Raw genomic sequence first — 19,522 nt, forward strand, 5'->3', positions numbered from 1 at the left:
ACCCTCCCTGCTTTGACAGTGTATCGTGAACATCCGCATCCACTGCTGGTTGAAAACGCAAGCATGACAGAATTAGTATTAGTTCTGATTACCTGAGTGTGAGTAGGCGGAATGTTTCTTCTGCCATAAATTCCCAGAAGAGAATCCTTTGCCAGGGAAATGTTAAATTTCAAGTACATGGGGTGATGTATAGTAATCTGAAAGCGCCAGAATAAACCAGGGGGGATAGTCTGCATAACTTGTGCTCCAATCTCAACTTCTCCTGTGTCTATGGCCCGGCCCTTCTGAAACACTAATTTTCCAGAGACAAACAAAACAATCAGTTCATGGTGGGTGAAGATTAATTGGTCACGAGGTATAAACACGCCTTAGATGTACCCGAATACATTGAAAACAACCTCTAAGCCGAGGGCATTTCGCTGAAACCGTTGCATTTTTTTTTAATTCAACTAGTTGAAAAATACAAATAAACTTGCACGCAATTTTTACGACAACAGGCATCACAGAGCATTTTTGCCCTGGAAATCTTGGAATGCTTTACTGAATATAAAAAGCTAGAGGTGCTGCTGCGTAAACCACGGTCTTTACCTATGAGGTGTGCAAACAAAACCCATTCAACTGAGAATGCACAGCGACAAGGCAGCGGGAGATCTTCCTCTGGCACGTATTTCAGACTGCTGCCGAGCCGGCATTGCATAAGCTGCACAAATGGACACCGGTGAGGACAGAAAATCCATAAACCTGGTAGGTCGAAGCCCATGTCCAAAGCCTAGATTTCTATTAATCACCATTCCTAATGATTTTATTATGGTAGTGATAACCCAGTCCTGGAGAATTAAAGAACATCTGTTTTGGCTTGGTCTTTCTGCATGAAAGCCTAACAGGGGCATGAGGACAGGGACAGGCAATCTAAAGAGAAAACTGGCATAGTTTCATAATGCCTAACAATAAATGTGCAGACATCTACAGTATGTAACTTCACACATGGGTATGAGAGCGCTGAAATAGAAAGGGAAATGGAATGCATAAAGACATTGCCAAACTAAATTGGAGCTGGCTTGCTTTGCTGGCTTATATCACCATCTTTGTGTATTTTATGCCTGTCTGATCAGCATCGTGACATGCTGCAACTCACAGACCCATTCCTGGTAACATCTGAGCTAATTCCATTGTAAGTTTTGCGAAACTAACTCTCATTTCCATACTTTTTCTCAACTCAAAAAAAGCAGGATAGTATGGTGCATTGGAGGAAGAGCCAAGAGAAGAAGATTGAACTCAGCAGCCATATGCATTTATGTTTCATTTCATTCCAGTATCACAGTGAAAGATAAAGAGGAGCAATCAAAGTGACTGGAGCCTCACCTTTCACGATAATGCATATATGTACCTAACGCAACATAATGTACATGAAATTTTATAAATTGCCATTGGAAATGAAAACAGCAGTAGCAAAGCCAGGACCAGCTTTTTCCTGAAAGCTTTAATAACAAAGATGCTCAGTGGGATCTTACATAGGCTTTAACTAGTGTAGGAAGTACTCAGCTTTCTTAATGAATAGAGATTTAATTTACAAGCCAGGAGCAATTCTCAGGGTACTGGATCTTCCAGCTTTACAGCTGCTTTGTGTCACTAAACCTACAGCAGGAACTAGGAGCTGACTTTTAACACCTTATAACATAAACGCATCTATTTTTAGAGCACAGAACTTGTAATCTAATACTCTAAAAATACACCTGTTACTTAGCTCGTGAGTTAAAATATTTCCAAATTGCTGCTTTAACAACACTCAAGGTGAGACTACTTTGGTCCAATGTGCTTCACGGAAAAAATCTTGAATGTTGAGTTTTGAAAAGAGAATTAAACTTCCTCTGTTGGGCAACGAAAGTGGATCCCTTTCCACCCCAAAGATCCTAATTGGCCGATATAAATTTAAAAACCTTTTACCCTATTTCCAGTACTCCAGAGATATTAAAGCTTAATGATTCTTTGCAAGCAATTTCCCTGGGTTAAGTAAAGCACTAAGGAACTTTTTGATGATATTGACACATGGTAATTAATGTGATTCAATTACAAAACGGTAGAGCACTAAGTAAAAAGTTAAGGATACAGTATCATTTTTGAAGTTAATGGCATTATTGGTCAGTGTTCAAGATCCCATAAAATACGGTAACTGCTCCTTAGTTTGTTGAAGTGACAAGGCCTGTTTGTTGAAAATAAAAAGCATTATGCCTTTAGTCAGGGAGTATTTTCACTAATGGATGTTATCAAATTATGCTGAATACCACGTTAGCGTTGCTAGGCTCAAAACAACATATCCCTGAGTTTTTCCCCATTTGGCTGAAAATACCTTCTCTTTAGTAATAATTTTATGTAATCTTCAAACAAACAGATGCAGTTAGGTTTACAAGTGCATGCTGCTGCTCACAATCGTAACATGAAAATATATGTATTTTCTACCACCTACTGAAAGTATGCTGTCGCAGTATCTCTACCTTTCAAACACTATTTTTTCCACACACACAGCATGAAAAAGAGCCATGACTGAAGCGCACGTTTTCATATTCACCGAGCCACTGTGCCTTCTTTATACAAAAAAAAAATTTCAGCTCTGTTTCTATGCTTAATTGAATTAAGCAGGTATTTGGGTGCACAAAAAGGCATCTGAAGATACACTGTTCACAGACTATCCTTGTATACTTTCTTGCTTTCCTGAAAAAGTTTGAAATATGCTTTTAAAATTACAGTGCTGCAATACAAGTTCTGCTCTTGTCCGAAAAACATCTTTCCCATAACAACATTTTTCTTATGACAAAGTATCATTTAATTATCTACATTCAATTCCTTGTACAGCTCCCAATCTTGCCAAATGGTATTAATTCTTCCCTATTCTTTCTAAGCACACTTTCCTCACAAGTCTAAAACAGAAGATAGATTCCTAATCACAGGTTTCTCTTGTCTTCAGAAAGTAAAGCTCTGAACAGCATGGTGCCAATTATCTTCACAAGAAAGTACCCATATGCTGATTATTACTGATCCTGAAACAATCAATCTCCTTGTACTCCCCTGGTAAATACCAGCATCAATAGGATGTCTGAGTTTTTAATCACATTACTACTTATTAAAATGTTAACACATAGCCGTGGGTCAGTGTGTTATAAAGTGACTTCTTAAAGAAATCTGACTTGCTGGTTTGTAAACTTGATTTTCATTAAAGGATTAGTTAAAATATATGCTTTCAAAGTCTGGAAAAGCATTCTGTGCTGCTGCACTGAGCTGGCAAAATGGGAGGTCACACTACCTGACAGTAGTTATTTATCCCTGTGAAATCACATCAGAGGCTTCAAGTTTACAGGCAAAGTATCAACCTCCTTTGGTATCCTGCTGTAGTGAAAGGAGTTGCCCATTTCCAAACCCTCCTTCCCAGCACATCTACATGGAGAATCTGTTACAAGCACTGGGTATAAAATTACTGATATATATATATTAAAGATGACAGAAAGAAATAAACACAGCAAAAACTAGCCACAGCCAGACTATGCACGTACTAATGGCTGCTACTAAGTCTACACGATTTTTCTTGTGTTTTCCCAAGTGAATACTCCTTGTTAGCACACACTCTGGATTACAGGTTACCTGCAAAAGGTGAAAAGGGACAAGTGGGACAACAAACAGTCTAGCTATATTCACGACTGACCTCTGAAACTGCTGGATAAGCCCTCAGTGAAGTGGCTGTGCTACCACAGCCCCCTGTGCTACCACAGCCCCCTGTGCTTTAGTGTTGTGAGGGAATTGTGTGTGTAGCTAACACAAGATACTGGGATTGCCTGGCGCAAGGCAGGTGGTTTGGTTTTTTACCTTCTACATTGAGTATCTATTGACTTACATATTCTTTTCTCTGTTTTCAAGCATCTAATTTTTAAGATTATTGATGTTTTCCCTGCACACCCTCCTTTGGAAGCCAAATGCTTTGGAAGAGCTTTTATTAAATCAGTAATACGTTGACAAAATGATTTAATGCATTTGAGAAGAACTATTTGGGATATTTTCCGTGGTGCACCAGGACAAAAATACAAAAGGATATAAACATTTACTGCAATTCACTACCGATCCATTCTAAGGGACGAAATAGTGGGTAACATCACTGTCTCCTTACATATATTTCTATTGCTCATTTGTCTAATATGATCTCTAACCAGTTGTGCCACATCGATTTGTAAGACTGTTGATGTGAGATGTCATCTTCCTTCTGGAGGGACTGGTACAACGATGTCCCACCTTGTCTCATACTTACAGTCATAGATCTTACCTGGCATACGCACAATCAGATCACTGCTCTGCCCTAAAATTTGAAGGCTCTGGAAACGTCCTCTCATTGCAGAGCTCTCAGCACAATTTTACCTTCCTCCTTACAACTGGGAAGACTAGGGTTCATGTTCTACTCTCGTTCACTTTTCTCTGAGCTAATCTGATTTATCCATGTTTTCTGAGCATCATAAAAAGAAATGGGAGGGCCACCTGCTTCTTAAAGTCAGAAAGCATCACCATGGTGGTCAACGGGAAGCATGGGCCAGAGCTAACAACACTAAATGAGAAGACTTGAGAGAGAGGAATGGCACATCTCAGAGACAGTCCTGCTCTCTGTTTCACACTCCTGGCTGCACAGTCCACTCCTTTCCTATGTCGGCTCTGGCACCTCTCTGCCCCTTCAAAAGAGCTGGTTCAGCCACTTACACGGCAGAAGACAATTCACATCTTTTAACGAAACCATTTTCTGCCGCCACAGTGAACCGATGTGTCTTGGTCACCCACGAGACAATCCCTGCAGTGGGCATGGGGACGCAGGGAGCCGCACAGAGAGGGAGCGGGGGAAGAGCAGGACTGTCCCCCTGGCAGCAGGGAGCTGCTCAGGCGTCTCGTGAAACCTCAGCAGATGCCTGCGAGCTGATTCACTATGACTGGTTGAGCCAGGATGTGACAGGATGCTGTATTTTAGCTTACGCCTTCAAGAACTGGATGCCTTTAAAAGCATTAAGATTTCTACTCTTCTGCATATTCTGACCTGTCAGTGCAATGGTGTCACTCTGCCTACGACTGACTTTGGCCTGCAGGACCGGCACAGCATCAAGCCCTTCGCACAAACGGGAAAAAAGGTGAACACGCTCTCATCTACCCTGTCTTAAGACAGAAGCCAAACACTCTAATCTCTCTTCTCTCACAAGAGAAGAGCAATTATTTTGCTATTGAACATTACCTTCCTAATAGCTTGGGTCAGTTGCTAATTTCAGTGAGAGTCCTGCTAAAGGAAACAATCTGGTTATGGACTTTTCATACCTGTTTTAAAATTAAAGATAGAACCTGAACTCAAATTACTGTCAAACTGAGGCAAACACAAAATCTGAACAGTAGTTTTGTTTAAATGTTCATTGTCTGTCTTCTCATTCATACATACCTTTTTTTTCTGTTTTATCAGAAACTTTTCCTCCAATTGGTGAGTAAGTAGTATCCATGGATTCTGTTCCTTTATTTCCTTTGCTAACTCCGTTTTCATATAGCTGCCCTTCAACAGGCTGTAGTTGCCAGGTTAAACCAAACAAGTGTACTGCTGCAAAAAAATGAAGACCAATTAGTTGATGTCTAAGCTACAGCACCTTCAGTGAGACTAAGAAAGAATGTTATGATCCAGTTTCTGCAAAGTCAAGTATTACTTTGTTCTGTTAGTAACAATTCAGAATTTCAAGGGGTCTAATGAGCCATTTACTATTTTACCTTAAAACTTGATGCTTAATTAGTTTCCACACTTTCTTTTGGAGCTCAGACAGGTCAGGGTGATGAATTTTTACAGCAATTAATGGAAATACTTGCAATTAAAAGGATAACAGTTGAATGAATTTAATATTGTGTGACAGATTCTGATGCTACATCCACGTTTTCCCCCAGCTTTCAACTGTCAAAGAGCTCAGAGTTTGTTGATTAAAGCACTGACACCAAGTAAAACTTCTCAGCTTTCCAGCCCAGTTCTAAGTGAAACTGTGCCCACTGCATTCCCAAACCTTTTCATTTAGGTTAAACATTAGTAAAACACTGACTCCATAGATTTACTCTACAATTACACTGACGATAAAAAACTGGCTCTAGATCTAAAACATACGCAATTATTCTACAACACATATTAACAGAAATACAGCTGTTATTTACGTATGCACTGAGAAATCTACTAAACTAATCCTTTTATGAAGTTATAAACTATCCTTATCACCATACATGGGGGCTGCCTGCTCCACTTTGCCTGCATAGCCATTCACTTTTTCTGCTTTTCTTTCTGTTGTTTCTGACCTGAGGCATGGAAGGATGGTAGGAGAAAGACAGCAACAGAGGATCTTATTTTAAGCATAATATGATAATACTGCAGTCATTCTAGACAATTACCTATGTCTTACTGAGGAGGGCAAATTCTTCCAAGGAAGCAGTTGCCTTAGCATTGAAGTAACTCAGCAGGGAGGACTGATGACCCACTAAAATATGGATTGAGGATACCCCCCACAGAGGAGCTGAAATTGTCACATAAAGAGCAAAACCTGAGGAGCAGGCTCTTCAGCCACATGCAGCAATTTGCACTGAGTAGGTTCTGCCCACAGTGGGAGCCTAAAAGGCAATATATTTGCTGTCCCTGAATCACCGAATCATAGAATGGTTTGGCTTGGAAGGGACCTTAAAGACCATCCAGCTCCCACCTCCTGCCATGGGCAGGGACACCTTCCACCAGACCAGGTTGCTCCACGCCCCATCCAACCTGGCCTTGACCACTGCCAGGGAGGGGGCAGCCACAGCTTCTCGGGGCAACCTGTGCCAGTGCCTCATCACCCTCACAGTAAAGAATTTTCTCCTAATATCTAATGTAAATCTCCCTTCTTTCAGTTTAAAGCCATTACCCCTTGTCCTATCACTACATGCCCTTGTAAAAAGTCCCTCTCCAGCTTTCTTGTAGGTCCCCTTTAGGTACTGGAAGGAACCATGCAGGAATCACGTAGGAACCTCAGAGACTCTCCTGAGAAGTAAGTGTGACCTAGAATGGGTCTTGCACTTAGAAAGTACATTGTTTTCTTTTGCACTTGCACATACTTTAAAGAAAAAAACCTCAACACAAACAGGAAACCTAGAGCCTATTACCCATTTTCTACGTGTGTGCTCACAAGCCTCCCTTGCACGCTGGAAGGTTAAATTATAAAGCAAAACCCCATGCCTTGACTGGGTTCCTAGCAAGGGCTTGCCAAAACTGCCATAGGAATGCAAAGCTGCCAATCCACAATCATTAACTCCAGATCTGCGCACTCCTGGATCACCCAGCTGCAGATACATGATCCAAATCAAGCAAATGAGAGCATTTCTATCGAATTAGCGAGGTGACAGTATTTGTGACACATTTGTATTTTTTATATTGGCTTCAGGAGAAGAGAGCCAAATTTACTGAATTCTCAAACCACTGCCTCACCATCAGATATGGGCTCTGGAGACACACCACTGGACAGTAAATTCCCACTCCCCAGAACAGATACTAGACGCTTACTCCAGCGTTAGCGGTGAGATCTCAAGCTAGAGACTTGCCTGGATTGCTACATATCGTATAGACCTGAAATCGTTAAAGGACCGTGCTAATACTTTGAAAAGGGTCTTGCAGTCAGATCACACAGAGCTAAGCTCTGATTTTTGAGCTTATTAATGCAAGACAGATCACTTCTGAATACAGAAGGTACAACAAAAATCAACACGCCTTGCATCTCTAGAAAAGGAGGCTCTTGCTCCTGGCTTAAGCTTCTGGACATTATTATTATTTAAAGAGTTAATAACAACAAAAAGGAACAAAGTTCAATGGGATTGACAACTAGTGAACGTACTTTTTTTTACTAATGCAAATAATTATATCAGCACTTGAAACAGATCAACGCTAGAAGCAAAACATAACTGCACACATCAATAAGCTTTTAGTGGTTACAGAATCATGAATATAATCCAGTTGCTTTCTTATGCTATTTCCATTGTTGCTATTACTCATTTCCTAAGACAGCATTTGCACGTGCCGCACAGGGTACCTCACAAAGCAAGGACTGAGTATGTAATGCACCGTTTTGCTTTCTAGATGTCTTTTCCAGATTACACAGACTACGCATTTTGTCATCCATTTGCACCAATTCGAATAGTTTGCTCGCTTTGTCTTCCTTCAGGCTGGGGAAGTGCTGTTGCTTTTGTAGTTCGTGCCAAAGCTTGGCAAGCTAGCAAAACTGTTTGTATGTATGTTTGACAGTCAGTTTTCCCCCGAGAAACACCAGCTGCACTGCAGAGATGATGGTCTCTGCCAGCCTTGGACTTCTAGTCTGTGGGAGATGACACAGGGTACTGGTAGATCAGCTTCACGCTACCCAATGTGCAAGACCAAGTGGTTGAACAAGAAAGCATATTGCTATGAAAGTAAGGTCTACTTGAATTAAACTGAATGACTTCTTTCCCTGCAGAAACCTGGTCATTTCACAATCCTAAAATCAATCTGATTTTCATTACATTAGCTATAGCTCTCGAGAAATTACCTTTGGATCCAGGTATCACTCTGGTAATAACTAGACCACACACGCCAGTAAAGCCATTAATTCTTAGAGACACCTCTTCCAGAAGTTAACTACAGGGAATAACAGATGTTTATTTAGCAGACACAGAGCCTTACCTTGCCTCCTCATTTTCTGTGATACTTTTCTTCTACCTGGGGTATACATAATTCCTACAAAGCTTGCGTTTCCTACAACATGTGTACATCATGTTTTAAATATACATATATTTCGCCAAATAAGATTAAATGAAACTTTCCAATCTCTCTCTCTCAAATCTCTTTAGAAATAACCACGTATGTACTGAATTTCATTAAAAAAGATCAAAAGCACTTCTCTTTTGAGTCATTCTCTCTGATTTCTTCTAGCGGATTTCTGGCTTTTGTTTTTGCCTTTTACACAAAAGGGACACAGAAAATGCCGTGGAATTCAACAGTGGGCCACAATGTCATTGTCCACAGCAAAAATTCATCTGTATGATTCTCCGCTGTATTTCCCATGTGTAGTTGCCCAGGTATAAGACCCTACTCCACAGACCAAGTAGACAATGACACCATCACTCTGTCCAACTTAGGACTGGTATGGGTAGAAAGAGGACATTCACTTTCTGATGAAGGTCTCTGCCTTCTCCTCAAAGTTCAGCCTTCCAGACTGATGTTTACAGAAAAAGACCTTGAGTACTTTTGAGGGCTGGCTGCTGACTAACAGTACCAAACCCCACCATTATGACTAAAGATGCATTATTGGATGTTGCTCAAGTTCCCACAGAACACAAAACACAGCCTTTGAGATTTGATGACTACACTGATATTACAGAAAAAGCAAAAGCCACTTTGGCTCTGCCTACTTGGCTCCAGAAAAATTCTGTAAGCAGATACCCTGTATTTTGCAGCACCTAAAATACCTCAGCCGCTAGTAAGGTGTGTAAGGTCACTGGTGAACTGCTACAGTTTCAAGCAAAAAACCAAGGACTACCAGGCAAGCAGAGATTAAACAGCTTGTTAGGAGCATTAGTATGATCCACAATTGCAAAATTCCTACTTTTAGTTAGGAGGGGCTGTGGTGAGTCACCAGGAGCATCAGCTCATAACATCCCCTCATCTGGGCCAAACTGAACCTCTCATCTGAAAACTGAATGCCAATATTCTCCCTGCTGGCAGCAACCGCATTTCTTTACCTGGCATTGAACTTCCAATTTGATTTCCCTGTTTCCTTGGTTCTTCCATCCTACTGCAAAGCTCAACTAAAACGATATTCTTTCTTGGCTGTGTTGAACCCACAGTATAGTCCTCCCTCTACCACTAGAATATTACTTCACTCTGTGTTATTTATGAGTTGCATTCTGCCATGAGCAGACCTAACATTCTGTGACTGGGTTCACTGAGGTGATCTGGAGGCAGGAAAATGTATCTGAAGGCAAAATTTGACCCTCTATCTTCAATTTAAATTTTATTAGATAGTCCTGTTTAATTCAAAGTTTCAGACAAAATTGTAACACAAAAGTGGACATACACTTTTGGTTTTTTTTTCCAACAGCATTACAGACGTTATTGCAGATGCTAAATTTGGAGGAGCCTGTCGTCAGTGAAGCCAAAGAGACTGGAGGATGCCACAGGACTATGGTGAAACTAAGTTTCTTCCTCAGTCACCCTGCCCTGGCCAGGCTGCACAGCGAAGCTGCTCAGGGTAACTTTACATGACCTCTCTCCTCGCAAATACAGAATATTCTACTTGTAGTACGGAGCTTTTCTTGGCTAATTTATTATGCTTCTTAGGTAAAAAATAATTATTAGGTGTAAAACAGATCTCTTGCAGAAAAAGATAAATTAAAGGCCTATATCTTCTACCCTTCCCATAAATTTCCTTCATGGAACAAAGAGATGAAAAGCCACTGTGACTTTATGCTGCCTAAGGGATTTTCTCTATCCAGAGGCAGGTTTTTGGTTGCTTCACATTGCTGCTGTTAGTGAAACCAGATGGGCCCTGTTCAGGACCAAAGCTCGGGTCTTTACCTCTGAAGTAAGTGGCCAGATTGTTTATTTTGATCAACATTTAAATAAAACAAACTGACATTCCAGATAAACTCGCTCAGTCCCCGCAATTCTGCGGTATACTCATGTAAATATTCACAAATATATAAGCATTTTTTTTTTTCAGACCTCGCTTTGTAAACTGGATTAACCTGCCATCTGCTATGAAGCCAATGATCTAATTTAATTTATTCTTATCTACCTTCTGTGTAAGCACAGCTTGTCAACTCCTGTGCTACACGTTTGGCAGAATATGAATAAGACGCTTGGCTGCGGTGCAAAAGAGACTCTCCGTAGTGAGGAGATGTCAAAAAAGTCCTGTGCAATAAGTACTTATCAGCCTGCAAGACAAACTTCAGAGGACAAAAATCCTACAAATGTGAAGTCTCTCCAAATTGCTGACCTCCACTAAAGGCTTTTGTTTAGCTTTCTCTGCTGTTTCCAGTTATTTTACAAAATCCCAGTAGATCATCCCCCTGAAGCCTAGACTTTAGAAGAGCTGTAATAGAATGTGTATCAGCAGCTGAGTATTCTTTCTGCACCTGCTCTGACCAAGTGCCAGAAAATTATTTATTTTCTTTAACTGCTAGCAGGTTCTGCTTATAAAACTGGATTTCACTGTGGCATGAAGCCACGGGTGCATCAGTGCCTCAGTTCCAGTAAAGGTGAAGCAATGTGAAAAAACCTGAATGCAAGTATGAGTCAGAATCAAAGTTCTGATCCTGACCTACACAAGGGGTGTTCTTTTGTTAGCTCATTTTGTCAATAAAATGCTATGTCATTCTGCTCTAACCAAATTTGAAAATTTGGGACTGTTAATATTTAATTCAGTCTTACGATTCTTTTTTTTTTAAAAAAAATCCATATTGAAGTGGTATGTTATTTTGGGCTATATATGGCCTTTCATGAAATAAAGATTTTTCCATGTATTTGTTATAGCCATCCTTACTCTCAAGCAGTCTTCTCGTTATACCTGATGTATTTTCACACGTGAGAATAGAAATACTCCCTCCTCTCCTGCAGTCCTCCTACTGGGATGTATAATGACTAGCCCAGTTTCGTTTTTCATTACCGAGTCATACGTTAGCCTTAGGAACAAAGAAAACCTCATCTCAGACAACAGTACAATGCTGTCAGGCTTTCTCATCAGTGTCCTTAAAGACTTGTGACGATATCAAGTTCATCAGTACGACCCAGGCTCAGAGAGAGCAGACACCACCCTGTGAACCCCCGATGCACCTGTCTCAGTGAGAGCGATCCCACTGAGGAGTTCAACAACATTTCAGAGCTGCACAGCTGCATCACAGCTTTTACGCATCCCTGAAACATTTAGCAATGTTTACTATACCATGATGTTCTTCAGTGTAAAATCAGCCTATTTCCCCCGTGAACCTTCTCTGCATAATTCCTAATTCTCAGAGTTAAGGATTTCTGGTTTTCCTACTGTTTTATATTGTACAAAGCTATGCAGCCGACATTATAAATCGATGTGCTGAAGTACACACGTCCTTAGCATTTGGCCTGGCCTTTCCCAATGTTGAAACCATCACTCCTCCACCTTGTACACAGTGTGAGAAATGACAGGTCACAATGGCAGACAGCAGTGAGGTTTTAATTTCCTCACCCTCCACATGAATATTATTTAAGACCCAACACCTATCTCCAGTGCATACTCATAAATAGTGATAATATCATGAAGGATAGGGACAACTTCATATCCATACTTGAGAATTCATTTGTATATAAAACAGTCATTTTGTAGTCAGGGATGGTTAAATCTGAGAACATGGGATGCAATTTTCAGAGGCACTGAACATTTGCATCTCCTGCTGAAATCAATAGGAACTGTAGGAGTTCAGCACCTTTGATCAATAGGACCAGTGATTTGCAAGTCCAAATCAGCTGCTGATAAAATGGTAAGGGATCATGGAAGAAAAATCCTACTTACTAATGGGCTAAAAATAACTGACTAGATGAGCAGCCACATCAAACCTTGTATTGTACTTAAAGAAAATGGTGTGGTGCTGGAAAATTCCAGGAAAAATATTGTATTTCTTATTCTATCTCTTGTATTTGCCTTGTTTACACTTAAATTTTTGGGCAAATTTCTTTAATTGCTGATGAGTTCTTAGGTTTTTATTACAATGAGAATAAAAAAAAAGAGAATATTTACTATACCATTCCACAATGGTAGCCTGTTTTGTACTCTTTATTGCAACACAGACCAATAGATGAACAGAGAATCACAACTATTGACTGCATTGAATCGAACAGATATGTTCTTGTCTTTCATGTGATAATTTGGAATCTATGTTACAGCCCTTGGACATCAGTGTGTACACAGTCCTGCTGTGTACAGATCTGCTAGACCTCATCTTACTCACCAGATAAAATAAACTACTTAAAAAGTATTACAGAAATTTCAGTTTTCTTTTCCATACTTTCCTTCTGCAAGGTGCCATCTCTGCAAATCTCTGAGCCTAGACTGGCATCACGGATCCAGCTCAGTCCTTTCAAACACCTCATGCCAGAGAAATACGCAGCAATACATAGCCAGGGATTTATCTGTTTCTGCTTCAGAGTCAAAAATAGAAAAAACTTTAAGGGAACTGGATTTCAGTAATTTTCCCCTCAAGATTTTTTTTTTCTTTTTTAATTTGAGCATTCATTTGCATAAATCTCTAAAACACACACAGCTGATATGCCCTCCAGACACAGCGAGCGCTAGCAGGCAGGTTTTGCCCATTCCACATCGCTCTCTGAAGAGCAGATAACTTGTTTTCCCCAGTCAGCCTTTCACTCCACTGGCAACGTCACTCTGCCGTGACGGAACGCTCTGCCCCCTTCCACGGCCCTGGCCAGGCCCTCAGGAACTGCCGGTGAAGCTGCTGCAGCCCCTGACACACCGACGACATGTGCCAACATCACCTCCCCGGTGGGAGTCCCGATGGCTCACCTGCCTTACTGCCCTCTTTAGTGCAAATTCCAGCGGTTTTGTACCCCAGACTGCCATGAATGCGTTACAGTTCTCAACACATATGAAAGCACAGAAGAAAAATAAAACTATATGTAGCTTTATTAGGCAGAAAATAATTCTACACATTTATAGTGTGGACACCAAACATTCCACTTTATGAAATGAGGTTTTTTTGGAGTAACGACTAGGACTTTAGAACCTATTCACAGAAATTACTCCTGTTGAAATGAAAATACGTGTTTTACTTGATAAACTAAAAATTATGACTAAAGATTTTCAATAAGTCAGCTATTACACAACCATTTTACAGGGTTCTATAATTTCCTTACTGTCCATGTAATAGTCAAATTTATTTCAGAAAGGACTAAATAATAGTCCAAAAGTGGAAACATGGAGAACTTTTTTTTTTTTTTAACTGACTGGTCATTCAAAGGAGCGAAAATACAGAAGTATCTGTTCTCAAGGAAAAACTTCTCTATTGAGTCTCACTGATAACAGGGAAAGACTGAAAAATAAAAGAAGAAAAACATTTTGCTACTTTAACTTTCTTTGAAAAGAAATCACAGCTTAGAGCACTCTGGCACAGGTTCATTACAAACATAAGTGCCACTTGCAAATTTTTGATCTGGATTTGATCTGGGTTTCCAAGACTTTGGGAATGTTCTGACTCGAGGCTGAGATTTGGGCCCTTCTTTTTTTAACAGTAACATGTAGCCCATGCATCTAAGAGCAGTACAAGATACCTGGGAAAGCACATTTTTAGATAAAGGGAAGAAAAAGCTTAATGGTAAATTTTGATCTACATTCATGTGGCCTGAAATTGTAGCTCACTGTAAGTTAATGCAGACTATGACGTAAAAAACAACGCTGAAAACAATTTTGCCTTCACAAAGTCTCCCTTATTCTTCCAGTAACAATTGATCCAGCAATTAAAATGAGTTTTGTTTTGCAATTTGGGCCCGAGTCTGTAGTCATTGCTCAGGCATAACTCCCTCTGATGTGACAAAAACCTGCCTGGTGTGAGGACTGAGGGACCTGAACCATCATGAGCAAAATGAAAATACTTCAGGGAGCGAATTTTAACTTCAGAGCGTTACACAGTCTGATTCTGTATATTTCACTATTCTAATTCAAAGCATGTACATTTAAATTTTTGATGTGAAAAGAGATGCAAATATGAAACCCTACAAAGCAAGTGAACTTTGAAAATAGTTTATATGCTATTATTCATACCTAACAAAAGGGAAAGAACTAAGGTACCTGACTCATAAGAACAGGCCATGAACCTATTTAAATATTTAACCAAGCAGAAATGGGCAGCATGAATATTAATTTGGAATAAGCTAACTAATGCTACCCTAATCTGCAGGAAAGCTTATGCTACTGTAAAACTTCTGAGGCCAACAAAAGCAAATAATGGCATCTTGGAAAATTTTCTGAATTAATATTACTGGGTCAGAGATTTATATTTTGCTATAGAAAACGTAACTAGAAATACTGATAATTTATTAAATACAAAAACCATCTTCATTTTACCTAGTTCTGCCCAACTAATGAAAACATGTTACACCTTTATGCTATCAAGTTAAGACAAACACAGACATGTCTACAGGAAATTCATACAGAGCTTTTTAATTCATAGTGACATGGAGCGCTTACGGCCTTCTCAGGCTGATGGCATGCAGCAGGGTATCTCTAGGAAGTTAAAAAATTTTCAGTGGCAGACTGAAATCTAAGCAGGGATGAAACAGGCAGTTCTTCATCCAGATAAAATCTAAATGGTGTGGGTGGGACATACATGCAGCAAGCAGATGAGGCTGCAAAAATTATACAGCCAGTCCTGAGGGCATATGCTCACTAGCTGTTATCTAAATCTGCGATTAATGTAGCTTACTAGATCCTCAGGTGCCTTCAAATAATCATACACCAGAAAAGATCGAATCTGCTTTCCCATATGCATTAGATGAGGATGCGAGAGAAAAATCCCTCCTGGTGACAGTAATCAGAATTTTGTCACTATGGGACAAAAAAAAAAAAACCACAACCCAGTGGAAAACAAAAATGACCGAAATTGTAATAATTTTCACTATAAAGACATTTATTCAGAGAATATAGAAGAACAGTGGCCGCTTATTGGCTTGGAGATATCCGTACTTGTATCTCTCTACCAGTTTTCCCAAGTACAAATGAGGCAAATCTGGAGTTACTCCCATTCAAGCTACAAGATGCCGGTGATACTCTGGCTCCTGCCCACCTGCCAACTGGCAACTAAATCCACAAACCAAGAGTGCGTGTGAGAAAGTGCATCAGACAAGCGAAAATTAATCAACTTTCCCTATGTTTATAGAAGCCACAGTTACATTCTAAGATTCTAAATAATGAATGTTCTGTAATATTTTCAGTTCAGATTGAAAAACTAATGTGATAATTAATGTTCAGCCAAAATGTCATATAGTAAGTCATAAAGACTTGCTCTTCCGTGTACGATCGTAATCACATTGACTCCAAGCCCACCTCCAATATATCTTTCTTCCAAAAAAAAAGGAAGGCGTTCCTAGCTACTCTGATAAATCCTGACAATCTGTCATGATAAGAAAATTGCAAAGTTAGGTACTTGCAAAGGTGAGTTTGAAATTAAGTTACTTCACTCCAATCTATGTAACAGTTCTCTGAAAAATAAATTCAGTAAAGGGACAGCAAAATATATCTTAGAAAACATGGTGTAAAATACTGCATATTTTTAGAGCTAGCTGTCATTCTAGCCTATGATAGAAGAATTAAGAGGAAAAAAATGAAAGATTTAAATAGTGATCAGGCTGAAGAAATGAAATAAAGGTAGCAAGGCAAAATATAATTAAACGTTATCAGTCTTTTCCAAATAACTCTTTAAGAACAACAATGTTGTAAGGCTTAATACGAAAATCAAATGTTTAAATTAAGAAAAATATCACAGCAATTAAAATCAGTAGGAGTCCTCTGCTAGTATAAACATGTCATCTTGAATAATATTTCTTTCTCTATTAGGCAGCATCAAGGTTAACAGAGTAGAAAGTTAATGAGAATTCCATGTCGTATTCAACCTCTGGCCAACCTAGCAGTTTGTTTGCCAGAATTTACAAAGCACCCAATGGCAAACATTATTAGTAAACCATGATTTGTAAAAGCAAGCAAGACAACAGGACAGCAAAGGTAAAGAACAATTCAGCATAGAAAAGAAAGAGCGGCTTACCGATGACATAGGCTAGCAACAACGCCAGGGTAACTGTAATAGCAGTAGCACTCAAAGCAGTGCACTTCCAGTTGCAACACCTGTAAGGTTTGTTAAAAGTGAAGGCAGGTCTGGAAAAGGTGCTTCTAGGAAGAGGCCTAGGAGGTGGAGAGTAAACAGTATTGGATGTTAAAGGATAGTTCTGACTGGCTGCGCTGAAGATAGCTGAAGACCCAGATCCATGTTTAAATAGGAAATGCCTACAAAAAGAAGACAAAGAACCATGTTGTAAAAACCACTTTGTGATTTAAAAGGTGAAAGGAACTATATAAGCACTGCATGATGAATACTAGATATATCCACAGAAAATATCAAAGGCAGGAAAATGTGTATTTGAGTACCTCTGTGCTGGAAGTTTTTCAACCACACTGCAGGATTTCCAGGGAATTTTAGCGAAACAATGTAATGTAAATGAATTCTAAACTATTCCCCCAGTGAGTCAGGGTAACGCTGAATCACAGAATCACAGAATGTTAGGGGTTGGAAGGGACCTCGAAAGATCACCCAGTCCAAGCCCCCTGAGGAAAGGTTACTTCTCAGTACGGTACCTGGGGGTCCCCCAGCCGAGCAGCCCGTGTGCCTTGTTACATGGGCACGCCTGAGACAGGGGAGCTGTTGCCAGCAGTACCAACTCTGTCCACAAACACACAACTGGGTTTATCTCAAGAGTACAAAGAAAGTGCAGAAGCCACTACCACTCTGAATATTTATTTTTACTATGGATTCTCTCCAGACTATAGGAAATTACAAAAAAGAAGGGAAAAAAAAAGGGGGAGGAAAAGAAAAAAAGAGAAAAAGGTGACTACTTAGCGGAAAATCTACAAGGATAATCCATTTTGAAGGTCTGTACTTACTGTATAGGTGAGTACAACCTCTTTAGTATTCTTAATTGGGCTATTTTGAGAGCAGTTTTTCTTCAAATGCTTTTGCCTACTGTGGTGATTCTCAAACATATTAAGAAAGAATTCATTTGGAGACCTATTTCAGCATACTTTGGAGGACTGATTGCCTTCAAGAAAAAATAGCAAAGACCCACATTAGCACAAAAAAATAAGGTACAGAAATGTGCCTTGCAGAATGGGCTGCGGTGCAGAAATACAGAGCTGTTGTCTCTAGGAAGATGGATAGTTTTAAGGGCTGGCAACTGCTCTCCAAGAGAATTTGGGAAAGGATATTTAATTCTAAACAATAACTTACGGTGCTATGTGCTCAGAAATTGTGGCAAAAAAAGGACACAAAAAAGGCTGACCATACCAACCACATATTCTTTTGGAAACACCAACTTTCTCTGGACCTTTTTCCTTTGTTTTATGTAAGTGAGCAAGCTTCTTCAGCGCACTCTTTCCTGACAGGCGCACATCTAAATCTCCTGCCATAGCATGCACTCAGAGAAGTTTAGAGCATCTCAGTGTTCCTCTGTCTCAAGCCACGAGGTCTGAGCTGAGAAAGAAAGTGAAGGGGCACTGATACTACACAGCTTGCAAGAACAAGGACGGCCTCAGCCACTGAGCTGCCACTACAGTAGTGTTTTAGCCTGAATCTCTGTAGCCTTTCTGTTCAGTACCCCGACTGAGGAAGGCATTTCCGAGAGAACACCATTCAACTCTCCCAGGCTTGCCAGCTCTTTGCTTTGGGAGCCAGACACTGGTGTGAAGCAACGACCCACTTGCAGTTCAGGTGCTTTCAACTGTGCCCCATTCACACGAGCTCCTTGCTGAGCAAGAGCATCTGTGACTGTTGGTGCCATTGGTTCCTACACAACCCTTTTCTCTGTTCTTCCATCAGCTGAGAGCTGTGCATGTGCTCTGCGGGCCATAGGCAAGCACTGCCATGCCACTTGTGCTGGGGGTGCAAGTTGCCCTTAACTGTTTCTGCCAAAATTGAAGGAGGATCTTGCACTTAGAATCACGTGGCACCATGATGCCTGCAAGCCAAAAGCCACAGACACACTTCACAGCTGAAGTTAACTGGCCAACGTTGACATGATCCAGAATATTCCCATCGACAAATATACCTTTACACCTTCAGCAAGGCACAAGACACATTTCTGAATACATATATGGATCAACCCATCAATGCTGGTAGAATTTCTTTGATGGATTCACAGCGAGATGTACACAGGATCAAAAACTCAAGAGTATGAAACATGATTATACCGTGACATTTGACTTTAAGAATATTGTAAATACATGTTCCTGAAAAGGTAATTGCTAAAATGGTGTAATGAGTATGATATTATGTATTTCCATTATAAGATTTTAAAAAAGAAAGGTTACAGTTCTCAAAATGCCAGATAATAGAAAATAAAAAGGTATTACAGAGCAGTTTTATCTTTTAAAGGGCCTTTTATTCAGGCAGTTACATAAAAAAGAAGGTAAATGAGAATACCGGTTAGATTGCATTACAGATTACAGGGCCTACGTATCAGGAGTCTTTTGACAAAATGAAATTTTTGTGTTGCTTACGTTCAGTAGTAGTTATTCCTCCTTCATACTTTCTACCCAAGCAAACAGCACTCAGACAAAAACTGGACAACCGAATCTGACTGAGTACAGCATCCTGGCATTATATTAGACGGCACGTTCCAGTTTTCTTTCCCACTGACTTTCACATTTGTAGATACATACACATTACGTAGATGGCAACACTCTGA

The 19,522-nt window shown here is 40.0% G+C and overlaps 1 protein-coding gene across 2 annotated transcripts in view; it reads right to left on the reverse strand.

Moving 5' to 3' along the window:
• The window catches only part of TENM1 (teneurin transmembrane protein 1), a 254,101-nt gene that overhangs the window by 130,765 nt on the left and 103,814 nt on the right, over nucleotides 1–19,522 (reverse strand). For both annotated transcript variants that reach the window (XM_086470169.1, XM_086470168.1), the window contains exons 4-6: nucleotides 16,831–17,069; nucleotides 5,450–5,602; nucleotides 93–292 (exon numbers count right to left, since the gene is read on the reverse strand). In XM_086470169.1, the coding sequence (XP_086326295.1) occupies nucleotides 93–292; nucleotides 5,450–5,602; nucleotides 16,831–17,069 (592 nt within the window). The remainder of the gene's footprint in view (nucleotides 1–92; nucleotides 293–5,449; nucleotides 5,603–16,830; nucleotides 17,070–19,522) is intronic.

This window comes from Leptosomus discolor, chromosome 9 (genome assembly GCF_034619465.1).
Source record: "Leptosomus discolor isolate bLepDis1 chromosome 9, bLepDis1.hap2, whole genome shotgun sequence".
Lineage (NCBI taxonomy): Eukaryota > Metazoa > Chordata > Aves > Leptosomiformes > Leptosomidae > Leptosomus > Leptosomus discolor.